Genomic DNA, 27,864 nt, shown 5'->3' on the forward strand with positions numbered 1-27,864 from the left:
ACAACGCTTAAAAACACAGGGAGGCAGCTGGACCCGCGTCAACTCTATTGAATGCCTTTACAAAGTCCATGAAGATTTCATTTATCTGTTTCTCCCAGATCTTCCAGCAACCCCACCATCTGTGTTTCACATGAGAGCCCCCTCCTGAATTCATGCTATCTATCGTACACCCAACCTAGTTCATTCATTACTCCCACCATATAACTACCCACCAGCCTCTCCATTACTTTCCCTACCCAGGACGTCAGTCTGACTGGTCTGTAATTTGCCAGGTTGGTCTTATCTCGACCTCGCTTGTAAATTGGTACCACTACTGTTTCTTTCCTTTGATTTGGTTACTTTCCCACCAGGAATTGTTAGAATATCACCGTTAGGTATGTATATATATATATATATATATATATATATATATATATACACATTCCCCCCCCCCCCCCCCCACTTAAGGTGACTTCCCTAGCCTGTCCTATTTCACACCTCTTCCATCTGTATCTCTAAACCCCTCCGTTCTACTGTGTTTACTACTTTCCGACCCTCCTATACCTCTCCCCTTACAAATGCAGATAGGTAGGCCTACTGCTCTTGTAGCAACTTTTGCCATCTCCCTGACCATAAATTCCTGCCCCTCTCTTCCTCTTAGATCCACTATTCCTTCATTTCCCTTCACCCTCGCTCATAGCTTTAAGGATATACCCCATTTAATTTCCCCCCTTCTCCCATCAACCTTTCCATGCACACATCCTTTGCCTCCCTTGATTTTCTCCCCATTTCCTTACCCAGCTACATAGCTGCCTATATTTCTCCCCCACCTGGCCCTTGCATGTAGCACCAGAACCCATGGGTTGGGCGGGAAAAATACAGATGTGCACTTGGTGGAGTTATACACATGATTGGAGGTCGGTAGATGCGCAGGCGGTTATCGACACATCGGCGGTGCTGGCCGTCCGAAAAACTACATTTTTTGCATCGCACTGCACGCACAGGTGCGCATGTACTGGTTGAGGCGCTGATAAGGCATAATGGCCTGTGCAACCTGTTAGGGAGCACCAACGGATCAGCGTCAGAGTACCACACAAGAGGCTAATGGAGAAGGTAAAGATTTTGGTGGAGGTTGAGATTGTGATTAGGAGACTTCCTGAGGGATAGATAGCAGTGGTAAGGGTGGATGAGGAAAGGTCTGAAGAGGGGAAAGTGACGTCAGGAGTGTCACAGGGTAGTTTGTAGGGGCCAATGTTGTTTACGATAGTAATGAATGATATTGTAGAGGGAATGGAAGGCAGGATGAGAGTATTTGCGGATGATTGCTTGTGTATGAGGGGTGTGGGACAAGGGGACTTGAGCAAACTGGAACGATGGACAGGGGAGAATGGGATGTGGCTGGATTTTGAAAAGACGAGGTGGTTTGATTCACAAGGAAGCGGAAGGTAAAGAAAGAAGTGTACAGCTGGAAAGTACAGTGGAGAACATAAAGGAGAGTGACGATTATAAGTGCCTGGGGGTGACTATACAAAATCACCAAGGATGGCCAAAACAGGTTCAGCAGGTGGTGAACATGGATAGGAGGGCGCTGGGGCTGCTTGGCAGGAACCTTCAGGGAGAAGGAAAAAGGGCAAGGGAGAAGGCATACTCCACATTGGTCAAGTCAGTGATGGAGTATGTAGTTATGATCTGGACCCCTTACCTAGTGACTAGGGTAAGGGAGCTAGAGAAGGTGTAGCTTAGAGCGGCGAGGTGGGTGATGTGTATGTGGAGGAGAAGGGAAGACCCGGAGGGAGAAATGCATAGTCCGACTGTGATTATTAAGGAGCATTACAACAGTGAAGTGTGGAAAGGTCAGTTAGTCCGTATAAGGTTATAAAGTGAGAGGGGGTTGGGTACAGCTGGGGACTAGGGTACACAGAGGTGGGTTTAAAGGGTGGAGAGATCACATGGAAACTTCAGAGGGAATGGAGGCTAACAGAAAGAATTAGGAAGACTTTCCTTGGGAGGACAGAGAGTGAGAAGAATGGGCTGGATGAAGAGAGAAACAAGGGATCTTTGGAGAATACAAAAAAAAATGGTTGGGGGGGGGGGGGAATTAGAGAAAGGGGACTCTTTGTTACTGGGTGAAAGCCGAATTGCAAGCGTACCTAACGTACCTAACGTACTAAATCCTTCACAATATTGTCCAAAAAATCATCAGGAATGACAAATTGTGGCACAAGTGCAATTTTAACAGCACTCCAACAAAATTGTGTAATAATTATATATAAAATGGCATTGAAGGTAAAGAAGGTTATGTACCTACTGATATTTCCACATCAGTAACAAATCAGCATACCTACCTAATATAATTCTTTAGTCACTCATACCTACCTCACACCACACACAGGTAGTAACAGTGGTTAATAACTGTCTAGTCAAGACCAGAAGAGAATAACGGATCTGGTGATGTTCTGTGCGATTGATAATAAAAAAGTAAGTATCCATTTAGGAAACAATAAAAAATCCTGAAAGCTATTTTCTCTCTTCAGGCTACAGCTTGCTGACTGTGCTAATTTTAATATCCAATCGAAAACCATTATGGTAACGCCATTATTCTGGATATGAAGAAAGGCTTGACAGTGATCTTAGGTGCTGATTGTATAAAAATAAAATGTATTAAGAATAGTACACAGTATCCTGAAGCAAATGTAGCCTCCATTTTGTTTTCAATGTACAAAACCGTTTCTGAGCGTGTATGCACTGAAACGGCTTTTTATTGTTTTATACAATTTTTAACCCCTTTAAATATTTTTCTTGACTATACTTGGACGTTTTAAATTGTTTAATTTTTTAATAGTAATACAGTATTACTACCGGTACAAGTTTGGCTACAAGTGAATTTGGAAGCTAGCTTACAAAACATTCGTAAGTCTGATGTTTATTTTTATTCTGCTAGTAAATATAGGAACGTATCATTATTTATGATAACATTGCTGATATGAATTGCATAATATTTGAGTCCATATGGTTTTAAATTATTCACAGAAGTGCAGAAATGCTGCACTCTTGAAATGCAAGTGAAAATCAGAAACTTTAAACAAGGATTTAGTTTCGTAATTGTATTAGTTATAGGTAATTAAAATATGTTAATTTTTATGACTTGTCGATTTATTAATTTCTAAGTAGTAGATGGTTGAAGTAGCCCTCTAAGTATTGTATTATTTTATTTTTAAGAGAGATGAATTATTTCAGTTTTAGGTTTGTGTGTCTACACTAAGTGGGATCCTGGTCGAGAGATCTATGCCTATAGTAGCAAGCAACGAAAACATTTCCATTCATACAATGCTGATAAATTACAGCCCAATGAGGTCGACACCCGGAGGACGGCTCTGTACGCAGAAGAAATTAATATTTCCGAATTGCAGAATCAGATAACAGAACTGCAAAAGAAGATAAAAGATTTAGAGTCTAGAATACCTCAGAGATTTCCTGATGTAAAATTTCTGAATTATCGATCAAAAAAGCGCATTCTAGTAAGTACTATTTCGATTTTTTTTTATCCTGTGGATTCTCTTAAAATAGGTCTACATTGTAAATTAATAATAATAATAATACACCTGCAATTGGGCATCTGCCCGGTGGCAACGAGTTCCCACCCCCGAACTACCATCACTCCTCCCCCCTCTGGAGCCTCCTTTATAAGTCCTTCCCTCCTCCCACATCCAGTGTCCTCCCCTCAAGCTCGTTCCACTCTCGCCCCATCCTCACAAGGAATACCTGCCTTCCTCTCTGTCTGTCTCCATTCCCTCTGAATCTTTTCCTTCATCATCACCGATGGTCTGTGTGTTTCCCCCATCCTGCCTTCGCCTTCCCTTCTCCTCCACATGTTTGTCACCCATCTCGCTGCCTTGCGCTGCACCCTCTCCAACTCCTCAATTTCTTTCTCCACATAGGGGTCCCACACCGCCGCGGCACTGTCAAATTTTTATTATGTAAGTAACTAAGTTATAGAGGTTCACTATTTTCTTGAAAGAAAGTCTTAATTCAGTTGGTTTATCAGTGATTTTGATTTCATGTTGGTCTAAGGGTTTCTTAGGAATGTTAGTTTAGTGTTGTTCCTGTGTGATTTACCACAAATCCTATGTTAGTGCATGGAGGTGAGGTGGCACATTTTTTTTAGACACTAGACTCATAGTTTTGCAAAGGTTCCTGGTTCAATTTCTGTTCGGGCCATTCTGCTTTCTGTTTTCCATCCATGGTTTCCCAAAATCACCCCCAAGGCAAATACGGGGATGGTTCTTTACCATGGGCCATGGCTGATAACTGTCGCTAACGACCTCGCTGTCGAAAAGACAAACACAATTAAAAATAATATGCAGGTCTACTTCGTATACTCTAACTACATTTATTTTGTCTTATATCAAAGGCGAAGGCAGGGGAGGAGACGGGCATGTTTACCTCTCTCCCCAGCCTTCCCAAAATCATAGAAAAAAAAAACTGTCATTTCAACCAACAAAACGAAATAATTTGAAAGTTAACAGCGAGCAAAGTTGTTTTATCCCCTGAAATAAAATTCCGTGTACGATCCCGTATCGTATGTTGCCAAGTTGCAGGAAAAAAATTTCATCAGTTAGGCCTTGAAAAGGAAAGTTTCCAACGCAGTTTCGCGTGCAGATCACGGGGGGCGCCGGCTTCGTCGGCTCCCACCTGGTGGACAGCCTCATGATGGCGGGCCACGAGGTGATCGTCGCGGACAACTTCTTCACCGGCCGCAAGAGCAACGTGGAGCACTGGATCGGCCACGAGAACTTCGAGCTCATCCACCACGACATCGTGAACCCGCTGTTCATCGAGGTGGACGAGATCTACCACCTGGCGAGCCCCGCGTCGCCCCCGCACTACATGTACAACCCGGTCAAGACCATCAAGACCAACACTGTCGGGACCATCAACATGCTGGGTGGGTGGCCGCCGGAAATGTCAGTGCAAGAATCTCCTCAGGATACTTTTCTTTTCTGAAAATTAAAAAAATATATATAACCACAAAGCGGACAAAATTTTCCAAGCTCCCGCCCATTTGCACAGTAGTCTTTCTACTCTGTCCAACTCTTCTTCCAGAACCATCCTTCTGTTTCCTGTAACCAACCTGCTTGTAATTAATGCATGAAATTTTTGCATCCCGCATGTCAGTGCCCAGGGTTTCCCCTGCTGTGTCCGTGCAGGTTTTACCTGGGCCCGACTTATCTAGTTTTAACTTAGAATAGTCAGCGAGGGGAGTTGGTCGTGGCTAAAACGTTGCCATGGCTGGCCAATCCCCCTCCTAGCACATGATGCATGCTTCCTCTCCTGCATGGTTCGTAACCTGCATGCTTAGAGCGTATAGGCTTCGGCCTGAGACACACTTAAGAGTCTTCCCTACCCAGACCCCTCCCAAATAAACTTAGTAATTAGTTAGGTTAGGAAAAAAAAACGTAATCACAAATTTTTCCAATGCTAACATAAATTTATATAATTTAAGGTAGGTTGATATACTAAGGTAATAAATAGTACACTATATCTACACTGTGGGCTGTATTCGTATATACTATTTATATGACTTGTAAAGTTTTACAATTCAGATGAAGTAGGTAGTTTGAAGGTAAAAAAAGGGGTACCAAACTGTGAATCATGCCCGTATGTTAAGAATTTTTTTTTTATCACATAATGGCTCACTTGTTCTGTAATTTTGAAATTTTTGTATAAAATGATAAAATTTATTTGTGAGTTTCTGTAAAAGTATAATTCATTGGAGAATAAAATAATACAGTTTTTTTTTCAGAAACATTTTTGGTAAGTTACCAAAAAAAATTTCCCAACAATTCTTTCACGGAAAACTAACATTTCTAGTTGCTGCACCTAGTTTTGTCTCTGTAAGGAGCTCGCTGCCCATGAACTTCCTTTAGGTGAAAATAGTGATGGTCACAAAGTCACACTAGTTCTATGGTTTAAGCTTTCCCCCTCTTCCTCACTTTATCTTAAACAATTGTAATTTTCTGATTTGATTAAGGACTGTATTTTTCTAGGAAAAAAAACATTTATCACCAAACAAAAATCAAGGAATTAAAAAAAAAAACATTAAAATTGTTTTTTTGAGTATGTAGTTTAGCTGTTTACTTTTTGGATGTAGGTTATCTTGATAGCCTATTTCTTAAAAGAAAAAAGAATTAAAGCTATTAAAAATGGGTTTACAGAAAATTGAAGGAAACACTTTAAGTTGTGACAGTCTTCGTAGCAAATGAAAATGTAACAGAATGTGCTGGGTAAGGTTTAATTATTATGCGGCAATGTTTTACAGAAAGAAGAGCTAGACCTTTTTCAAGTCATTTGTGGTTTGTATACTTAATAATAAATGGTAAAGGTAGGATAAAAACTATAAAAATTGACAAAGTTTTTAACATCTGACCAAATAATTGCAAATTATATGCCAGTTAAGAGTTCTGAAGTGAGGTAGTTTTTGCATCGAACTGATGTGAAGACTTCAGCAACAACTGCAGTGGTTATGATGAATTGGCATGGAAGTAATTACTTTTGAGTTTCTGTGCTACCTGAACAGGGTATAGAAATTCTGAAAAGTTAGGGAAATTGGTATTGGTCAAGGGGAAAGTCAGGGAATTTTCTTGAAATCCTGGAAAAGTCATGGCAAAATACCTAGTGACAGTAATTTGAGGGAAAAAAGTCATGCTCCAATATGCCCTCACAAAGACAGTAAAACCATTTTATTCCCATTCACTTTGTAGTGTGTACTGTTTGATTTTTAAAGAAATAAATAAAGTGGATAGAGAACTAGGTTAGTTAGTGGAAGATGATTTTTTTTTAATTTCAGAAAATTGCAATATAGGTAACTTTTTTTTTTTAATTAGGTAAATTTGAAATGGTAATTAGGGAAAGTCGGGGGGGGGGGGGGAAGATAAATTTCATTTCAGATTTGTGTGGACATGCTGCTAAATCTTGCTGTGACCAAGTAAAAAAGGTAATAATCTAAGTCTATTAAAAAACTTAAAATAATAATAGGCCTACTTTTCTCTTGCTTAATACAGTTAAAATCTTTAAAACAGCAATATTCACTGTCACGTATCCTGACCTACAACCTAGTTTTAAAGATCGTGTAGTTATTCCATAAGACGAGGTGACTAGTGGAAATTTCCAGTTGTGTTCCTCGCTGGAGTTAACCTGTAGCTTGTTTTTTCCCCAGGCTTGGCCAAGAGGGTCGGAGCCCGCGTGCTTATCGCCAGCACTTCCGAGGTGTATGGCGACCCTGAGGTGCACCCACAGCCGGAGAGCTACTGGGGCCACGTCAATCCGATTGGTGAGTGCAGCTACTTGTTATTGCTAGGGGCAAGATTTTATCGCTTTATTTTTATGTTTTTAGGTCATTTTCGTTTTTAAAACAGGAGAATTTGGTGGTATTGTTTTAATTTTTATACATTGTATTTATATTTTAAAAAATCTGTATTATTCAACAAACATGAAAATTCAAATATTTCTTAGTGTGTACTTAATCCACCAAAATTGTCTCATTTTGACTGATGCCTGATTCACTTCTACAATAAAATCATTAGTAATAACTAATAAGCATGCCTAGAACAGAACTAATCTGAAAAAATAAATGTAAATAAGCATATATTTGTGATAATGAAAAATATACTAACATCATTAATGTAAAATTGTGTACTGATAAGAGATGCAAGATCAGGCAATTATTTCCAATCCACTTAGTTAATACATTTTGTTACAAAATCAATGCTAAATAAATTACATTCAATGTATTTATAATATTCAAAAAAGAAAATTGTTGTAATTTGAGTTATGTTCAGTCAAATTGCACATTGATTTTTTTTTTAAAGTTAAATTTTGGTGTTTAATGGTCTCTCTACTTGCATTTCAGTGTTATATATGGTGTATTCTATTGACATACTTTGTGGTGGTATTTTGGTTTAATCACTGTTCGCCATATAATCTTGTCCCAATTGCCCTTTCTCTGCTATTCCGATACATATCCCTTTGCTCGACATTTTCCTGTGTCTATCTGTTAGAATTGTGTATAAATTCTGTTTTACCAATTACAGGTTATTTTTTATTTAAAAAAAAAAAACAAGTTATATTAGCTTTCTCCTTAAATAGCATCTCATAATTTTGGTCCAGTCTGCATTCTCAAGTCTCTCATCTGCAACACTATGTACAGCTGTTCTTAAATAGCTGATTCATCTTTATTTCTCAAGGGGTGTTGAAAATCGAGTTACCAATAAGTTATTGTTTTCTTTTGACATGGCTATACATCTCGATCAGAAGTTTTAACGAGCCCACCTACTATTACAGGGTGGCCACTGACCGGTAAAACCGGGAAAAGTCGGAGAATTTGAAACAAGTCAGGGAAAACCTGGAAAAGTAAGGGATTTTTTTTGATGAGTCAGGAAATGTTTTGCATTAAGCTTGTTTCAGCATTTTAATGGTTTCTTCAAAGCCATTCGTCATAAAAACATATACGTGACTGGAGGGAAAAAATAAGTTTGTGGCCAAACTTCTAATGATGCTTCATTGCAGTAAACAAAACATCTTTGGTCGGCGTGGTACTCATTTTTTTCATTCATGACAATTTTTTTTTTCCTCTCCAAGTAAAAACATATCATTGACAGTTAATCCATAAATAAAATATTTTCTACCTAATATCTGTAGAGATGTGTATTTACAATTTACTTCTAGAATTTAAATGGATGTATTGAAACTTTTAACAGTATTTTTGCGGGAAGAATATAGTGTGAAAAAATAACTGGTAGACTTCTACAACGGTACAGAGAATGCTGTATTATGTTTTTAGGAAACCTTTAAGTCATGTTATATTTTGGAATAATTATGAAAGCCTGGAATAAAATTTTTTTTACAGAAAGTTGAAATATGATTTCTAAGGTTCTTATGTTTGGTGTGAAGAAGCTGATTCATATCAACAATTTTGGGTTATGGTCTAAATGTCAGGGGTGCGAGGCTTATTTGAATAATTATAAAGAAAAGCCACTTTTCTGTAAAAAAAAAAAACTTTAACTAGAAATTCCAAATAGAATTTTTTTACTTCTTTACGTGTTTTACAATTATTCTGTAAGAGGTTGTGGTGAAGTTAGGTTACACATTACAAATGATGTGATTTGTGAAAATGATCAGTTAGGTTAGCTACATTAAAAATCCTGAGATATTGTTTAAAACTACTGGTTAGGAATTACCAATATAATGTAGCTTACTTAAACTAATCAAACATCTTTACTATTTTATAGTGCTTTTAATGAAGATAATCAACAGTTAACATATTTTATAAGTAAAGCTAAAGTAAGTAACCTAACCTAAACAACCATCCACACTATTAAGTGTTTTTAACTAAGCTAACCTAAGCTAACCTAACCAAACCACTAACCAACCATTCTCACAAATTTACTCTGGTTTAATGTACCTAACATAACCAATCTTTAAAATGGTCAATTACTGGGAAACTACTTGAGGTATCACAATGCTCTCTTGGATAATAATATGAAAATATGTCAGGAACTAAAAAAAGAAGGATTTTGGAATTTTTATTATAATTTTTGCAGTAAAGTGGCTCTCCTTTAGAATTTATGCGTATTATTTTGGTAACTTAATTGTCTGCTACAATTCATTTGGGTTACTTACATAATATCATTGAGTTTTGTACATGGATAATAAACAACTAGAAATACATATTATTACATTTATATTGCCCTACATTGAATAAAATTAAGTTCAATCTTTGTTTACTCATTTGTCTGATGAATACTTGCAGTTAAAAAAAAAGAACGCTGATTAATTTTTAAAAGTGAAGTACCTAGCATAACAGTGCAAAATAAGGGTCAGGAAAAATTATAATATGGTCAGTGAAAACCTGGAAAAGTTAGGGAATTTCATTTGAGAATTTTGTATGGCCAACCATTATTAGTTTGGTGTTACAAATAAAAAGTTTTTGTGGTATTTTTAATACCTCCCATCAAGCTTAGATTTTTCACACTCAAAATTATTTTTAGACTTATACATAGAAGTAGAGATTTAGGATTGTAGCGGTGACTGTAGTAACTCAATAGCAATATGGCATGGAATGGGGGGAAAAAAGTAACAATACGCTCATAGTATGAAAAAAAATATACCAATGCATGAATACTTGTCTAGTAGGTCTGGACACCTTATGGATAATTTCTTAATTGGCGCTTGCCTCTAGATGCTTTGTGTGGTGGTTCCTTGGCACAGAACGCGTAAAGACAATACGCTGCTTGTTCAGGGCCTCGTGCGTGTTACGACGAAGGGAAGAGGGTTGCAGAGACCTTGAGCTACGCATACGCAAAGCAAGAGAACGTCGACGTCCGCGTTGCAAGGATTTTCAATACCTTCGGACCGAGGATGCACCTTAATGATGGTCGGGTCGTATCGAACTTCATTCTGCAGGCATTAAAGAAAGAAACTATCACAGTGAGTGCTTGAAATATATCATTCCTATATAGTCTACACATGGTTAAAATGCATGTTTCGCTCATGCATTTTTGTATGAGTTCTTATATTGTTACTTTCTATTTTATAGCTTTTGTAATATAGCATTGTTAAGAATGTGGGTGAATCTGTAATATTTAATGAATGTAATTTTTGATAAATGCCATTTTACATACAGCAAAACCCCTTATTTGCACTTTTCATGGGGACAAAGTAAAAAAGTGTAAAAAGCGGGAAAGTGTAAATAAAGGGAAAAGTATAAAAAGGAGTACAGTTTACCTTATTTAGAATTTTTTTCCTTTTGTTTAATAGCACATACTACAATGCAGGTACAAACACACTAACAGCAAATTTTACTTTAGTATTTAATCAATTATTAATTTACCACATTTGACAAAAATAAAAAAAGAATGAAAGCCAAAATGTTTTTCTGATTACTTCCTAAAAAATAAATTTGAAATTTTCTTCTGCTTGCTTTTTTAGCTGTTCAAGGAGATTATTTGCCTCTCCAAATTATAAATACAGTTGCAACCGGCAGGGTTTATAACAAATACGGGCTACATACACATTGCTCACAGTAAAAAAATTTTTAAGAAAAGGCCGCAAATTGATGAATATTTACCGTCAATAGCGCGCCAAACGCGGAGAAAGGTCATTGTACTTGGTCAGCTGCTGTAACGACGCGGCGGCGCATGCGCACTCTATGCTCCGCCCAGACTCATGACGCCATCAGCCGCCAACCAATAGATGCGAGCTTAGCGGAAAAAAATATAAGCTCCACCTCCCGTGTACCAATTTTATCCAGTTCTAATACCAATTTATTGGTATACGCACCAGTTTTCTCGCTGCCGTGACATGTTCAAGTTTACGTTTATCATGATGTCTTGATACCAATAATTAATTATTTACGATCCCCAGAAATAAATGGTTAGTTTAAAAAATATGGCGTCAACTGTACAATACTTCCCAAATTATAAAAGACGTATAAAACAGTTACCAAGACACCGCTCATTTTATCTTGTGAAGTTTATGTCTCGTACCAGTATTTCGGCTAAGTTGTGACATAAATACAGTATCAGAACTTACAAGCAGCCATGTTTGTACATTCATGAGTTTACGTTTTTCCCTCGTGCATTTTAGATTGTCTCCTGCTATAATTACTCGTACTTTTACACGCCTAGGCTTAAATTATTACATGTTTAGAAATAAAAGCAACTTTTCATGTTATAAAATATGTATATTTTGCTATTTAAAATGTTCATTGCCTACTAGCTCCACGGTATTTTCTGGTTGTTTATGGTTGTTACGTGACGTAAATAGCGGGATTGATTCGATTTTTGAGACGTAATTCGCGGGAAAGTATTGTATTGGACTATATGGGAACCAAACGGGACCTGAAGAATATAGTGCAAATAACGGGAAAACGTAAATAACGGTAACGTAAATAAGGGGTTTCGCTGTAATTACCACTAACCATATAGGTACTAAAAAAAATATTTTTTTTTATACTTGCATTTCTAACCACACTATTTAAAACAGATAACAATTTGTTATGTTTAAATATTCATGATAAAATTAATAAAAAAATTATTTATTAATGTCTTTAATATGTAAGTAATTCATTGATTCCTTTCATATTTACAGTAATGATTTACTAAAAAAAAAATGTTTTTTTCAGTGGTTTGGAAAGTACTGTATTTACCCGCGTATGGATTGCCTATTTTCTGCCTATTTTTAGTGTAAAATAAGTACTGCAATACGCATGTGAAATTTGTGTTAAAAAAAAATTATATTGTACTGTGTGGTTGAACGTGTGCATAAACAACTAACTCCACAGCGCAGTTGTACTTGTGCTGTGTCTGCCGCCCGACCGTCTCTGGTCGTGGTGCCGGAAAGTGACACGTTTGCTGCGCTGTGAGGATGAGGAGAGGAGAGGTAAATCTAAAAATAAATTAGCCAGTGCATTTAGCCAAATTGCAGTGTTGACGATTTTCCCTCCCTCTCTTTCTTTGTAAATATCCAGTGAACTGGCACCCACACAATTATTTACGTGTCTATCTTGACAGGTGTTCATGACACAACTGTGTCCAGTCATTATTGTTTTTGTATGAGTTTTGCCACACTTTCAACTGAACTTACCATGACAAAACTGCAGCCATCGCTAGTGCCTCACGGTAAACTGCACAGTAGTTTTTATAGATGGAACTGACAAACAGTAAATAGCCACCTCATCTCAGCTGGGGCGACCCGTATTGTGAAAATGTTAGATTTGTTTTGCCCAATATAAGAGGGGGCGACCAATACGAAGGGGTAACCCTTCTGCGGGTAAATATGGTATTTATGAACTTGTTTATAATTAAGATATAGCTACAGTTCTGAACTTTTTAGTATAATTCACCTACAGTAAGCAGATATTCATGAAGCTTCCCGATGCACTCTAAGTATAGAACAGTGTGTTGGTTTAAGCCCAGTTTGGTAAAAAAAGAATGCAGTTTTGATGGTATAAGAAGTTAATGCAATGGTTGAACTATTTGTGAAAGATGTTAAGACATGTTATAACATGCAACTCTCAAGGATGCCCATGATCTCATGCTTTATGCTGAAGTTATTCTTTCAGCAAAGTCGTAGTAGTCCAGAACAATATCCGAGTTTCTATATAAGAATATGTATTGTGTATTTTTAAACTTAATTATTTGCAGATATATGGACACGGAAAGCAGACACGATCATTTCAGTACGTGTCAGACCTGGTGAATGGCTTGATCCGCCTCATGTCTTCCAATTACTCTCAGCCTGTTAACTTGGGGAATCCAATAGAGCATACAATTGAAGGTGAGTGCTGTAGAGCAGCGAGTATGTTTAGTAGGGCTGCCTAATGTTCACTTCCTATAGTCTGTCTCACGCTTAGAATAAATAGCGAACACTGTAGCCATTTTGGTGCTAACATGCTTGTTAACATAACAAATCTTAGTGTAAATATAATAAGTTTTAATTTTTTTTTTAAATTTTACTATTGGTTGATTTTTTATGACCATGTAATGTCTGCTGATAGTATTATTATAGCTGTTACATTGTGACAGAAAAGAAAAACTCTTTGTAGCCGTCAGTAACTATTTATAACTAGGCATTCAGTAAATGATCTGCAATGCTCAAAAGTTTCAAACTTTTTAATGTTAAATTATTTTTAAAAATTGTAAAAAAAAACCAATTGAAACTAAGATGGTGTCATCCAATTGCATTTCCTTGGAAATATAAAATGAATATTATCAGATGATATTCTTGATGAAATACAACAAGAAAATGTATTTCAAAAATTCTCATTCCAAATTTTACTTTACAAAATACGATGTATCAGATACATTAAAAAAAAAATTTCTTTACATTACAAAGTTGTGTCTAAAACCTTTGTGCTCTATGGTGTACATCTAGCAACAGAGCAAACTGAAACAAGGACAACACTAATGGTAGAAATCATGAACTGGAAAAAGAGAGTAAATCAATGCCCATTTAAATAAATGCAAACTGCAAACTTAGGACGAGACACGCTATATACTCACCCCTCATCCCCCCTCTTCGCTTGCTAGTAGATGTGACGTGGTGTTGGCAGTCTCGCCAGCTTATCTCACTTATCCCTCCATTCCCACAGTATGTCTACTCAAGTTGCAGGTAACAGCTGGAGGCATACAAAAGATGTATTATCTCACACACAAAGTTGGTCAAAAACATTTTTTCTCTCTCTTTTGCTGTATTTTTTTATCTACTGAAACAAATGTTTATCATCATAAAAAAATTGTTCAACTTTATTGTAAGAAGCCATGTAAAATCAAATGTGCTCAAAAACTTACTTGTTACTCTATTGATATTAAATATTGTTACAATATTGATACATTAGATATCCCCATCTATGGTTGAAAACAAATGTGTTCTGAAGACATTTTGCTAAAAAATAAATTAGTAAAACCTCTAAACATCTTTTTTTTTTCTTTTTGCTACAAGCCACAGAAAATGAACTTAGGGCTGGCCAATTCCTGAAAGCTATGAAAGATTCATTTTTTTTTGTCGCAATGAAATATTAATATTTTCCCTTGTGTGGTATTGTTTTATTCCAGTGACTTCTACTTTCATAAATAAATGTATACTTAAAAAAAAATATTAAAGTTGATATTATAATCCTTTAGCTATGGATTTTTTTCACACATTTTGCTAAAACTTCGTCACTCCTTGCTTATGCTTAGTTTTTGCTTAGAATAAGCCAATTTGTGGTCTCTTTATGTTTAGGAGACATATAGATTGTAAAATAATTTATAGTTTTAATGATGAAAATAACTTTTTTTGCTGGTTGCTCTCAAAAAATCTGGCAAGACTGTGTTTATTCTTCTGTTGGCAAAGATAGACGTTGTTTATGCCTTCTAATGTAACAATTAATTGGAAAGAAGTACTACATTTAAATAAACAAATGTTTTCAACCGTTTGAGATTAAATTTTTTGTTAGGCCTATGTATTACATACATATTAACTTTGTGGTTTATCAGTGGTATTCTCAATGAAACTATTACTGATGTTCAATATTTTGGCAAAATCTCTTATCTTGAACGTACCAGATTAAAGAGCTTTTACTGTGATGGGTTATTGGAGGAATAGTAACAAAATTCATTATGTTTATCATTATAATGATCTATAACCAAGGGTCATGCACAGTATTTGAGTGAAGGAAAAGAAGAAAATGTGGAGTTTTGTAACTTAGAAAATTAATACATATGTAATTGTAAGATCTGTTTATTTTCTGTTGCTTGCAAAAATAAATATTATAATAGTTTAATACCATGTTATATATTATTATAGCTCGTCAACTGAACTACGGTTTTTGCACCCTCCCTGTGTGGACTAGGTACTAGAAAGTACTCATTCTTGTTTCAGAGTTCGCAGTAAAGATCAAGAAGCTAGTTGGAGGCCCGAGCAAAATAAAGCAGATAGCTGCGATGGAAGACGATCCACAGAGGAGGAAACCAGACATAACGCGGGCCAAGACGTTCCTCAGTTGGGAACCCAAAGTGAGCAACATCTTATGTGTCTTTGAATGTTGTGAGATTTTGACCAGGCTCACTGATGAAATGCTTTCATGATGTGTAGTAAGTTGGCTGGTATTTTACTGTTTCTGGTGGAACATGGCATTATTGAGGATACATATAATGAAAGTTACATAAAATGTATGATAGATAAATTGACTTAAGGTTGAGGTTTACACACTAAACTTTCTATTCATTTTGTTGCTATTACTATTATTTGAGTGCTGTTCCTGTATATTTATCGTGATAGCTCTCTTCCATTTTATGTTTTGTCTCAAAATTTCTCAAAGATATTTATTGAATGCTGTATGGTAGCTGTAAAATACTTACAAGTCTTTATAATTATGATCTCTTGTGCATGACCTTTTAAGCTCGCTAATGATTAGTAAATATTGGTGAGAAAATTTGAGACAAAGCGTAAGGTGCACGAGAGCTATTATAATAAATTTACAGGAAAAATCCTGTAATTAATAATAATCACAAGAAAATAATAAAATCGGCATGTGAGACCTTGGGCATTAAAAAGAAAATGTCAAAACAATGCTAGCTTCTGCGTAGATGTAGCAAAAGACAAAAGAAGATGAACTTTTGACTATGAATATATATTTTGCTTGGGAAGTGCAGAAAAAAAACAGACAAATAATAATGTCCTTTTTGTGACAGTATTGTTATAATACTAGTTCATAGTTTTAAAAATTACCATGAACATCTTGATTCAGATTTCTTGAATTAAGTGAATTTTTGTGAAATAAGTTAAGACATTTTATGATTATTCCATTCTGTTAAAAATTTATATGGTATCTTGTTAATTTTTTTTTTAACTAATTAATTTTGGTTTTTATTGAAGGTTCCATTGGATGTTGGTTTGCTCAAAACAATTTCTTACTTCAGAGAAGAGCTTCAGATGGGAAATACTTCACATCACTCACGTGTGTTGAATGAGAATATAAGAAGCTAGTTAGATGTAAATGATTGAAGTAAGTACCATTTCAGTCATGCAAGATGTATAATTTTTTTTTATACTTTGTGAATTAAATAGTAATTTTTAATATTCCAGCAAGTTATGCTCCAGAGTTAATTTTACATTTTTTTTTAAAAATCAATATTTGTTTTTGTTAACAGTTTCTTCTTGTTTCAAGTTGCTTTGTGAACTGATGCTATGAAACTACACATTTTATATATATATATATATATATATATATATATATATATATATATAAATAAATAAATAAATATATATATATATATATATATATATATTGTGCCGAAACATAGGCCCAGATTGTTTGTTTATATTTACGTTTGCAAAGATTTAATTTAACATTGTGAATCATTACAAAACAGTATCGATTGTCAATATTATTTGATTATAAACAGAAAACATCTATCAATGTGAATGCTCTCTATGACTGTGGACCGAGTCGTTTGCAACAATACATTTAAAAACTTATTTTTTTTATTACAACATTTAATAACACGTATTTTTCCTTGGTTAAGTTTTATTTTGAAAAACATTTAATATTTCGGTTATTGTTGTAATTGTGTGTAATTGTTTTGGACTTAAAGCTTAAATCTTACGATTCGTACGGGCCAATAGGAATGCGCCATATGGACGTTTTTGAACGGGCTGGCAACGATCGAAAGAATGTTGGTGACTTTTTGAAGACCGAAGGACGCTCGAAGTTAAAGCCAATATAGTTTGTTAAATAAATATAACAATTGAAAGTAAATAGGATTGTGTGTATTTATGACAAAAGTAGATGTGCAAAGCTACGTGTGTAGAAAATGTTTTAGGGAAATATGTATAATTTATTTAATTATTGTGGATAGAAATTGCGATTGTCGCCGATACCGTAAGTTACGCCATTGTGGCGCTTGTTAATTTCCCTAATTGTCACCGCTACCCAAAACACACATCTGATTTTTATGACCCTACTAGCTACCCGACCCGGCTTCGCACAGCTATACTAATGGAAAAAAATTAAGCCACATCTCCTATTTACAGTAATGGTAAATAAAAAAAATTCAGTGAAAATTTATTACAATGCTGTATAATGTACCGGAAGAGAAAATTAATAGCACCGATGGTTTCCCGACTCGTGCACGCAACGTACAACTGATGTACCCGTACTTCGCTACGGCAGTCTACAGGCAGATCACTCTTGCGCCGCTCATTATACATGCCCCTCCTTGTGGGTACGTCACTGCCGCGCGATGCCCGTTGCCATGTAGACGCAGAAGGCATGAAAAATGCAAAATCCTGTTCTCATACAGACAAAGTACCCACTGTTGACTGGTTTTAACCACCCATGGGATCCAATTTTCGGAAAATGTCATCGTGCGTAACATAAGGAACATTACTGTGAAGTTTCAAGTCTGTAAAATATATATACTTGAAAAAAGGGCAATTTTTTATATTTAAAGTACCCGCAAAATTTCAACGGTGATGAGGACTACACTAACAATGAAATAGTCGTTGCCATGGAGACGAATGAAGCATCAACAATGCTACAGCCGTTGCCGTGGTGATTTTCTGCCAACTCATACATACATCACATTAGAAAACTCTAAAATTATAAGATTAAGACCATTAATCGAAATAAAAACTATCTTATCTCTCAAGTTGGAAAATATTACACCTAAATGCCAATTTTCATCGAAATCGGTTAAGTGGTTTAGGAGTCCATTGAGGACAAACATTGTGACACGAGATTTATATATATTAAGATAGACAAATGAACCCTAAGGAACTTAATAGAATTTCGTGACATAATTTTTATAAACATAATTTTTTTTATTTATTACAAACTTCATTATCTCTTCTAACCCCAGGTGTCTTGTTTTTAAAGTTATCTGCTCACCCTGAACTAACTAGCCGGCACATTATAAATAGACTAAGCAGTTAAAATAAAACTTTCAAGTGGTGAAAATATTTGGTGACATAAAATCTATCAGGACAAACAAACTTTTGGTTTATGTGTGTGCCCTACATACCTCCGGAAATTACGAATTTAAGGATGATCTGTTAAGCTAATCTATCACTGCCACAGTTTTTTATTCTGAAATCCAAACTGCCTGTATTTGTACTAGAGTTGAATTTATTTATGTGGGATATTTGTCTAACAGTGAGGGATAAAGTTATTAAAAATATTTGCAGTTTTCCAAACAACATAACTACATAGTGTGTTTTTATTTGTCTACTGCCATTATTGTCCCATGTTTTTATGTGGTTTAAAATTGATTGTCACCAATACCTCATTTGAAAGTAATAGTAAAATGATATAGTCCAATAACAAGGTAAAAGTAGAATATATATATATATATATATATTTTATAATTTTAATGATTTAATACAAATAAGTTTATTAAAGTACCTCCACCAATACATAGTTGGTTTAAATCATCATGTTTTTGGTGATAGTATTCAAATACTTTTATACTGAATATACCTTAGATTTGTTTCCATAACCAAAAAAAAAAATTAAGGATTTGTTTTTTTTTCTCTCCAGAAAGCAATGTAAAAGGAGGCTAAAGGAAAAAATTAAGTTATTAAACTTGTAAAGGTATATGCAGTTCATTCAAGCACCCTATTGCAACATTACCCACCAAACTCGTTATCATAAAACAGTAAACTTTTAAGTTTGTCCTCTTATTTCCAATTAAGCAAATAAAAAGATATACACACACGCACGAACGCGCACGCGCGCACACACACACACACACACTAACACACACACACATACACACAGAGTTTTCAAGTTAAATTCAAAGAACACAAAATTGCTATCAGTGCACCTCAGAAAGAAGTGTACACCAGTGTTAAACAGATCAAATAAGTGATGAAATTATATTAAAAAAATATGCCTTTGTATACTTCCTTCGCCCCTCTCCTTCCTTTTTCTTGATGGCCCGGATTACAGTGCTGACCACTGGGTGGGAACGGGGGTACTAATCATGGCTCAGTGCTCTGCTGCAGAAATATTGTGCACTGTTGCAGGCTTTCCTGGATCTCCGACTGTTGCCAAAGTGTTGTCGTGTTGTCTGCTTGGGACGAAGCAGCTCTTGCTCGCTGGCCTGGCAGACTGCCCCTTGACTGGTGACAGCCGTGGTAACTTCCGGGGCTGCGTGGAGGGCAGCTACTCTACATCTCTTTAAAGTCTGTGCTGCACCGCAAAGCATAAAGTTAATGTAATGAAGAACTGTAAATATGTTTAAACTGTGTATTGTAGTGTGAAACCCTATGGGGTCCGTAAACTTACGTCTGTTATGCCCATTTTGAAAAGTTTTCTGGGTTTCTAAGACTGAATTTTCAAGTTGTCAGAGATGTTTTAGTGATATTGAGGATTATTGATCCATTAAAATGTTTTTGTAAAATAAAATTATTTTTTATCAGTATTTATGTCATTTGAATAGACAACACATACTATGTATAAGTTATGTATAATTTTTCTCACATTAGAGCAGTGCAGTAATATTTAGGTCATTATGCAAACTAACAGTGTACCTGAAGAAATATTACTTACTAGAAATTACATTTGTTGCAGAACACACTTATCAGACAGTCTCTGACCAAAGTTTGATATCATGAATTTCTTGAATCCCAGTAGAAATTCTTAAATTCAGATTTCGGGATTGAATATTTACGTAAGTTTGTGAAAAAAAAATTTATCTCTTCAAATACTCGTCTCTTAAGTTCGATAATAAGCAAGGCTTTTAGTACGTAATTGATGACCATGTTTACGCCAAAATGTTACTAATGTGAATTTCATTATTTGCAATGGTTGGTTACCAGTAGTTACCAATAGTTAACAGGTTTGTTTTGGAAGTAACTTGTGTAGTTTTTGTGAATTTCTTAAACAAAAATAAATCAATATTTGTTGTGTGGTTACCAGTCAGCTATTCTTTGAATGTCATAAAATGTTTTCACTTAATCAAGACTGCAAGTAAACGTTCTAAAGTATATTTTTTAAGTCTCAACTTATCATATTGATTGTATCATTGCTGAAACTTTATTCAATTTTATTTGGGAAATTTTAAATTATAGTTTTTTCATGTAAAAATCTTTAATGATGTCACATGTGGCTGTTGTGAATTCAACTCAGAAAATTGGGAAGTATTTTCAGGTGGTGGTTCTGGTATAAACTCTTCTTGTTTAACAATCATATACCAGACCAACTTAATGTGTTTATATATATATATATATATATATATATATGCTTTAAGTCATGTCAAAAGGGAATTGCCTGTTGTACTTTATTGTTATATGCAAAAATATTTTATTTATTCAGAAAACCCAGTTAGTGACTAGATAGATATTTTTTTTAGCTATGTTATGCTGAATCATCTATAATAGAAAGAACTTGTTACCTAAATCCTGTGTAGCTTTACTTCAGGAGTCGACCATTATGTCTTTGGACAATTTCAAAGTAGGTGCATATAAAAACACAAATTGTTTCTTAGTTTAGATTGTGGTAGTGTATTTTTAAGATCAGTGAGAAAATTTGTTTTGAATTGAGCACCTCAGATCTAAACTTCAAGCTTGATTTTTTTTTAGTTATTATTTGTTTCACAATTTTTAAAAATTTTGGTTTGGTGTCAGGCGTGTTATTATTTGTTAACTATGTGAGAATTTATGCACAAATACTAAACACACAAAGTGGGTGTGTTTAGGGTAACTTTATATATACTTTTATAAAATTCACACATCACAGTTGATTTTTTTCAGTGGTTATGGTGTAATATTAGTACAATACATAACAGGGGAGTTCATTTTTATACTTCTAAAATTTTTTTCTAATGCTTACATGTTTGTAATATTTTATATATATCAGGTTAAACAGTTCTGTATGTACGTACTGTATTTTGTATGAAAGTCCTTAGTTATTTTTAGTTACATTTGTGCAACTAATATTTAATTTGTTTCCCGATAATAAGCATTGTTAATACTGCAAACATCAGTTGTATTATTGAGTTATGTTTCCTATGCAGCAATAAAATGTTATTAAAATACATTGTTTAATATGATAATTAATCTGTCTGGTTTTTGGCGATGTATTTTGTGTTATTATTAAAGTTGTTTAATTATGTTCTTTATTTATTTCCAAATTGTCAGTGGTATGAGAATAGTACAAGCAATTAAGTGTCTGATTATTATACACTGTGGGTTATGTTTTGAAAATACGTATCTGAAAATAATATAGTTTTGGTGTGAATTGTGAACTTTGTTTCTGGTCCTTCAACCCACAAAATTTTATCTCATAGCTCATAGGTTAACACAGAAAAAAATACATATATGATGTATTCTTGAATTTTTCCAGCCCATTAAGAACTGTACTTAATGTTTTGTTTTTCTATGAACTGTTATATCTATAACCAATCATTCTACAGTGTGCAGAATTAGGGATAAGAATAGCTCTAAAAATGTTATGGGCCAAGCCTTTTTTTTTTACTCAAGTGATTATATGTGGTGGATGTTGCCATCAGTATCAAAAGTACAAAATATGCTCTGTATTTAAAGATATAGCTAGTACTAAGGTATATCCAATCTTGCCAAATCTGATACCACTGGTGATATGTGTTTTTTTTTGATACAACTTATTGTTTAGCTGCAATATACCTCCGAAAAACATTCTGATCTTAAAACTGCCATGTGGAATGTTTTTCAGGGTTACAAATTAATAATTTTCACTATTTGCAATTTTTACATTGAACCCTATCCCTATCCCCCATACCTATGATGCTATAATCACCAAAAATTTCACCTTTCTAGCACATTACAATATACAATAAAATTAACATCTTGGATTAACAGAGATGCTGTCCAGCAGTAGTCTTAACAACGTCCTGAGGTGTTCAGGGATGCTGCTTAGTGGTATGCTCAACAACATTCTGATGTTCATCAAGATGGGCAGCATCTCATAGCCCTCTCCGGCGTGCTCTCGCGACAAACAGTCTGCGGCGTCGCGACACTCCTCCAAGACCGTGGGCAGGACTTTGTGAAGAAAGAGGTCCATTTTAAACACTACACAGAATTTTTTAAGTAATGACTTTGCTTGAGGGGGAAGAAAAACCGTAAACACTTTATATTTGAGTTTTTATTTATACTTCTATTTAGTACTTTATTTTTAAGGTCATTTGTTTGGTCCAAATAGGTACATGTTATTAACTACAGAAACATACTTGTTAAGTTTGTATGAGAGACATACGTTTGCAACTGACATTAAATTCAGACTACCTGTGAACATGATTACTCTCGCTTCTGTGCTGGAGGCATGTCGGGCTATAATGGGGAGGAAACACATTATTATTGTAGCCCGCTAAGGATTACAATAATCCTTTCTAAATAATCTCTATGTAATATTATGTAGCAAAGTTGCTATAAGATTTTATTCTGTCTTCGCTTGTTTTGTTTTTCTTTTAAATCCTGGAAGGGAGGGGTGCGGACTCCACGGACAAACACCCTCTCCCCTCCCCTGTCACTATCCAGCGGGTCATTTTCACCTCAGCTACAGAACTGTGGCGTAAGCCCCTCATAATGATATTCAATTTTTTTTTTTTTGCAAAAAACCTCAGGACAGCCGAAACGTTTCCATCTATTGTTACCAGTTGCCTGTTCAATTTTTCCCTAGGTTGGCAATTGGAATTTAAATACATTTTTGTAGCTGCCTTTAATTACTATTTAATAATTTTAAGAATGTTAATTTTTATCTCACTTAAATTTTATAGTTTGGTTAAAGTATTATTTATCGCAATTTTTATATAATTTTCTGTTTTTTTTTTTTTTTCTTTCTTGTTGTAATTTGCGCTTTCCCGAGGCACGCTTGCTAATTGTTCCCACTTCAGTTGTTTTCGGAACGAGCAGTGGCAGTGTGTGCTGTGGTGCGAACTATCTGCGGCCCTTGGACTTGTGGTTTGGCCGGCTGCGAGAGCAGAGGTCCTAGCTGCCTGCGGCGGATGACGACGGCGAGGATCTCGCACCAGGAGCCACGAGGGACGCCTCCGAATGCCTGCGTCGTGAAGTAAAGTAAGGTTGACAAGACACAAATAAGTAAGATTTAAATCTTTGGACACGGAAAATACTCAAATTCGGAAGGGCTGATTTTAGTGTGACGGAAGCATGCCGTTGCTTCAAATTTGTCAGCTACAAGACTTAACAATGTGGATTGGTTCCTGAATTTTGCTACAGACGTTTATATTGCTAGCGAACAATTATGGATAAATTGTCTTGCAAACGGAAAAAGTTTGAGCGATTATATTAACTTATGCTTTCCGCCTTTACAAACTCTGACAAAGTGGAAACGGTTAAATGGGCAGGCAGTGTGATTCCGGGTTTTATGAAAATACTGCACGCACAAACGGTAAATTTCAAGTCTATGAATTAATGTAACTATTAATTACGAATTATGTGCTAAAAATATAGTCTGGCAAGCGTGATAATAATTGATTTGAACTTTCATGATGAACAGAAAAGGCCTTATAAAATTTGATGAAGGAGCGCTGCTTTAAAATATTAATATTTTAGATAATGTGTTAGATTACTATTTTTTACATCTCGTATTTGTATTAATGTGAGATTTTAACTATATTGTGCAATTTTGAGGTATGTATTTTATTTACAATATTTTTATCATTATTTGTAGGTGTGTATGTATTTATGTGTGTGTGTATATGTATGTATACTTATGTGTGTGTGTGTATATATATATATATATATATATATATATATATATATATATAGAGAGAGAGAGAGAGAGAGAGATAGAGAGATAGACATAGATAGATAATGGTGGTTATGAAGCAGACTGAGTTTAAAAAGGTTTAACATGTGCATAAAATGGCATTGTAAAGTATCCCGCAACAGCCAAGGTCGGTTTCACGATTGTAATTGAATTTAATAAACTACAGAAAGTTAGCTTAAAGTTTAAATGGTTTGTTTTATTTTTATTTTCGCTACCCATGAGATGCTTTTCTATAAGGTTTTGATGATGTGTTTGGATAAATTTCCGTAATCTAACATTGCGTGTTTAAGGGGGTGGACTCCGGCTTCGAGGAAGCGAGTGTAGACAGCTTGTTTCGGGGGAGCTGTGTGATAGACCCTTTTGGTAGCGTGGGTGTGGGGAATTTTTGTCAGCCTTGACCGTGGAAGTAGGTCAAGGTCGTGACAATGTTGTTACATAACTGAATGTTATCTGTGCATAACACTTGGTCCATTTCTGGTGACTAAAATTTGTGACCAAACAAACAATAGGGCAGCCTTTGAAAATAATAGTAATGACGAGAAAATTAACCAATCAACATGGCGTATGAGACGGAGCCTTGTTTCTGATTTGACCAAATCATGTGGGTGCTCCAGACACCATTCCTCGAAGGGTGATGAGGGGGGGGGGGGGGGGAAGCAACATCCTTTGGGCCTGAGCTCCAAGGGGGGGGTGGGGAGCGCGACGGTACCCGGTTGATTTTCGAGGTTATGTTTAACGATTTGGTTTACTTTATCTGACAATTGGAAATCCATTGTTAATAGAATTTACGAGCAACCTTAGAAGTTATGGCTACATGCATAGATCACGCTTACAGTTATGGCCACGGTAATGTTTGCAGCCTTATGGATTTTATTTTTAATTTGTATGGTTTTAAAAGTTTAAAATTAAATAGTAGCCTACATTTCGTGGAGAGGGTGAAAAAAAAAAAGGTGGAGGGGGATGATCAAACCAATTTGTCCGCTATTTGCTTTCAAATTTTACCTTTTTGTTAGGATTTTGAGGGGGGGGGGAGGTGATATATGTATCCTCTATCCCCCTTCTTCCTACGCACGCCCCTGCCCTCCTCCCCCGGTCGTGTTTAGCGAGCACATGTCGCGGGCAGTTGCGTGAATCACTGATGCTTCTGGTGCCATCTCCGTCGCCCACTGTCCGCGCTCCCACCATTGTCTTCAACGACACGCGTATGTAAAATTGCAAGCGCTTTGATTTACGGCGCAACTGGGTGCAGAGAGGCCAGCTCTTTTTTTTTTCTTCTCCCCCTCCTCCGCGAACCCAATTCTCCCGAGACAAACGTTTATCTCGGCCGGGCCATTCATCACTCCTCCGAGACCGCGGGGCGCGCGCATAATCGGCTTCATCCGGCGCGACACCAGAGCGATATTTATGGGACCCACGCATCCCCGCCGGTACGCTCGCGTCCCGCTGGCAACTGGCCCCCGCGGCGCATCCCCGCCCGGGGGCTGTCGGTCACGTGACGGCCGGAGACACCTAAACTCTTGAGTGGAGTTCTTTGAAATACCGCCGAGCTTTGTAAACACGCGCAGATTGCGTCTTCAAACAACGCGTACGGACGCGGATCACCACGTAGTTTCCGCGCCCGCCGCTAGAATGCGCCGCAGGAGTCAGCTGCGTGTGCGTCGATACTTTAATCATTTTATTGGCTGACCGAAATTTTAAACCATATAATAAAAAGGTTCCGATAAAAGTAAAAAAAAAATGGGGTAAAAAAAACTACTAAATCCCGGCTTTGCGCCTGATTTTATACAAGGTTTCTTGTTAGAATTCATTATTAACATTTAATACTATAATGTTTTCCCCTTTCTCTCTGTGAAATTTGCTTCGCGCAATACGCCAAAGATGGCAGCATAGTGTTTACACATTTACGTTCCATCCACGAAAATATTCCTACCAAATGCTGTATACCGAGAGCTAAAATGTTACACATTGGGAAAAAAAACGCGAAATTAGCTGTAACAGTGTTGGAAATCTCGGAACTTTAATATTCAGTAGCCTTTTGTAACTTGCGTCTCTCTCTCTAGTTTTTATTCGCACATCTCTTCTCTTTCTCTTATATAATAGTAGAAAACTAGGTCGCTATCCGCGACTGTCTTTTCGTTCTCTTACTTTATATAAATTATACAATGTATTTTGATGCGGTTTCCACCATCATTCAGAAAATATCTTCCGGGAGGTTTATGTGGAAAATACATTAATATTAAAATTTAAGATAGTAGAGAAATCTCGATTTTTGTAATGAAGTCATAAAAACACGTTTTTATATGGCTTACGCTGACTTATACATGAACTGATAGAAACATCAAATTAATGCGCAATGTACATAATTGTAAGTATTAAAATGGCCTAGAGAAAAATTATACTTCACATTTCCACATAATCTCCATTCAAATCCAAGTACTTTTCGCAACGCAGCGCCAGTTTTTTTTTTAGTTTTTTTTTTTTTTTTACTCTTTTGCATAGAAGTTCGCCGTCTAGAAATTAAACAAGTTGACAATCGTAATTTTGTAAACTTTTTCTGTAATTTTTGACCCACGTTTCATTAAATCAACCAAAGACGCCTTTTACGTCTAAAAAAAATTAAGCCATCATTTTTTGACTCGAGTACGGGTTCCGATGTTTACTAAGCGGTTGTACTTATGCTAAACGCATTGCGTGTGCGAAGTCCATAATGCCTATGGCCAAGGCGTCCGTTTCATTGTTAGTCATTAGAAACATTTTTACAACCCTGTGTTTGAAGCTGGGTTGCGAGAAATAAAAGAAATTCTAAAAAATTTTAAAATTAAATATTCTTACAGGTTAGCAAGTCATTAATTGCCTCTTTGTTCATAAAGTACAGTCCGTGTTTCGTTGGTGATGAATACAATTTCGCAATTTTGCTCTTCACCTGCCGACCAAAGATGTTTGGATTTTTCCACGACATCTATTCAATCTCTTCTGCGGTCGCCATCTTCCTTTCACATTTATTATCGATATTTTTAAAATCTATATAGAGTCTTCATCACTATCACCAGCCATACAGACAAAATCGTTGCCATTATCTCAGTGATAATCGCCATCATCTTCATAAATACAAGCACTTATATTCCTATTTATTTTATCGTGGCGTTTCTATTACACTCTTCAATCTTGTCAGCTTCAAGTGCTTCTACGTTGTTCTCAAGTTCGCTGAGACGATTAGTAGTTTGTGTATGTGATTTTATTTTTCATTTCTCATGGAGATATTATTTCTTTCTTCCAATGTCTTCTTAATACCTTCACCAACTTTCAGTCATTAAATTTTACTGACGAGAGATCAGAGAGTCTACATCTACGTCTACTAACTTAAAAAGTATATTTTTATACAATCAAATAACATGAGCAACTGAGCAGTCTGTTAAAAGCATCAATTTTAACGTATTTAGAACAAACAAACATGGCCACCACCGCAGCCAAGTACTCGGCTTCTATTGGGGGAAGCCTTCATTTCACAGTCGAGAGAGCCACACCCGAAGTTCTCCGAAGTTCATGCTCGCTTTTTTTTTTTTTTTTTTTTTTTCGTT

At 35.8% G+C, this 27,864-nt stretch overlaps 1 protein-coding gene across 2 annotated transcripts; it reads left to right on the forward strand.

Annotated features, from left to right (window-relative positions):
* Positions 1-2,910: 2,910 nt before the first annotated feature.
* LOC134537687 (UDP-glucuronic acid decarboxylase 1) lies at positions 2,911-19,941 on the forward strand. Of its 2 annotated transcripts, none has more exons than XM_063378399.1 (9): positions 2,911-3,096; positions 3,217-3,497; positions 4,639-4,924; positions 7,196-7,309; positions 10,277-10,464; positions 13,182-13,314; positions 15,400-15,533; positions 16,396-16,525; positions 19,546-19,941. In XM_063378399.1, exons 1-8 carry the CDS (start codon positions 3,036-3,038, stop codon positions 16,504-16,506), a joined length of 1,308 nt encoding a protein of 435 aa, XP_063234469.1. In that variant the 5' UTR covers positions 2,911-3,035; the 3' UTR covers positions 16,507-16,525; positions 19,546-19,941. The 2 variants fall into 2 exon arrangements, with proteins under 2 accessions (XP_063234469.1, XP_063234470.1); XM_063378400.1 differs by having other exon boundaries at positions 2,912-3,096; positions 3,324-3,497.
* The last annotated feature ends 7,923 nt before the right edge of the window (positions 19,942-27,864 follow it).

Source organism: Bacillus rossius, chromosome 12, assembly GCF_032445375.1.
Source record: "Bacillus rossius redtenbacheri isolate Brsri chromosome 12, Brsri_v3, whole genome shotgun sequence".
NCBI classification, from domain to species: Eukaryota; Metazoa; Arthropoda; class Insecta; order Phasmatodea; family Bacillidae; genus Bacillus; species Bacillus rossius.

What these genes read in the sequence shown, in the direction of transcription:
- LOC134537687 (XM_063378399.1), top strand. Translation starts at nt 3,036, where the DNA reads ATGCAAGTGAAAATCAGAAACTTTAAACAAGGATTTAGTTTCGTAATT. An exon ending in CGTAATTGTATTAGTTATAG is followed by an intron (nt 3,097 to 3,216) that starts GTAATTAAAATA and finishes GAATTATTTCAG; the next exon opens with TTTTAGGTTTGTGTGTCTAC. An exon ending in GGGCCACGTCAATCCGATTG is followed by an intron (nt 7,310 to 10,276) that starts GTGAGTGCAGCT and finishes CTGCTTGTTCAG; the next exon opens with GGCCTCGTGCGTGTTACGAC.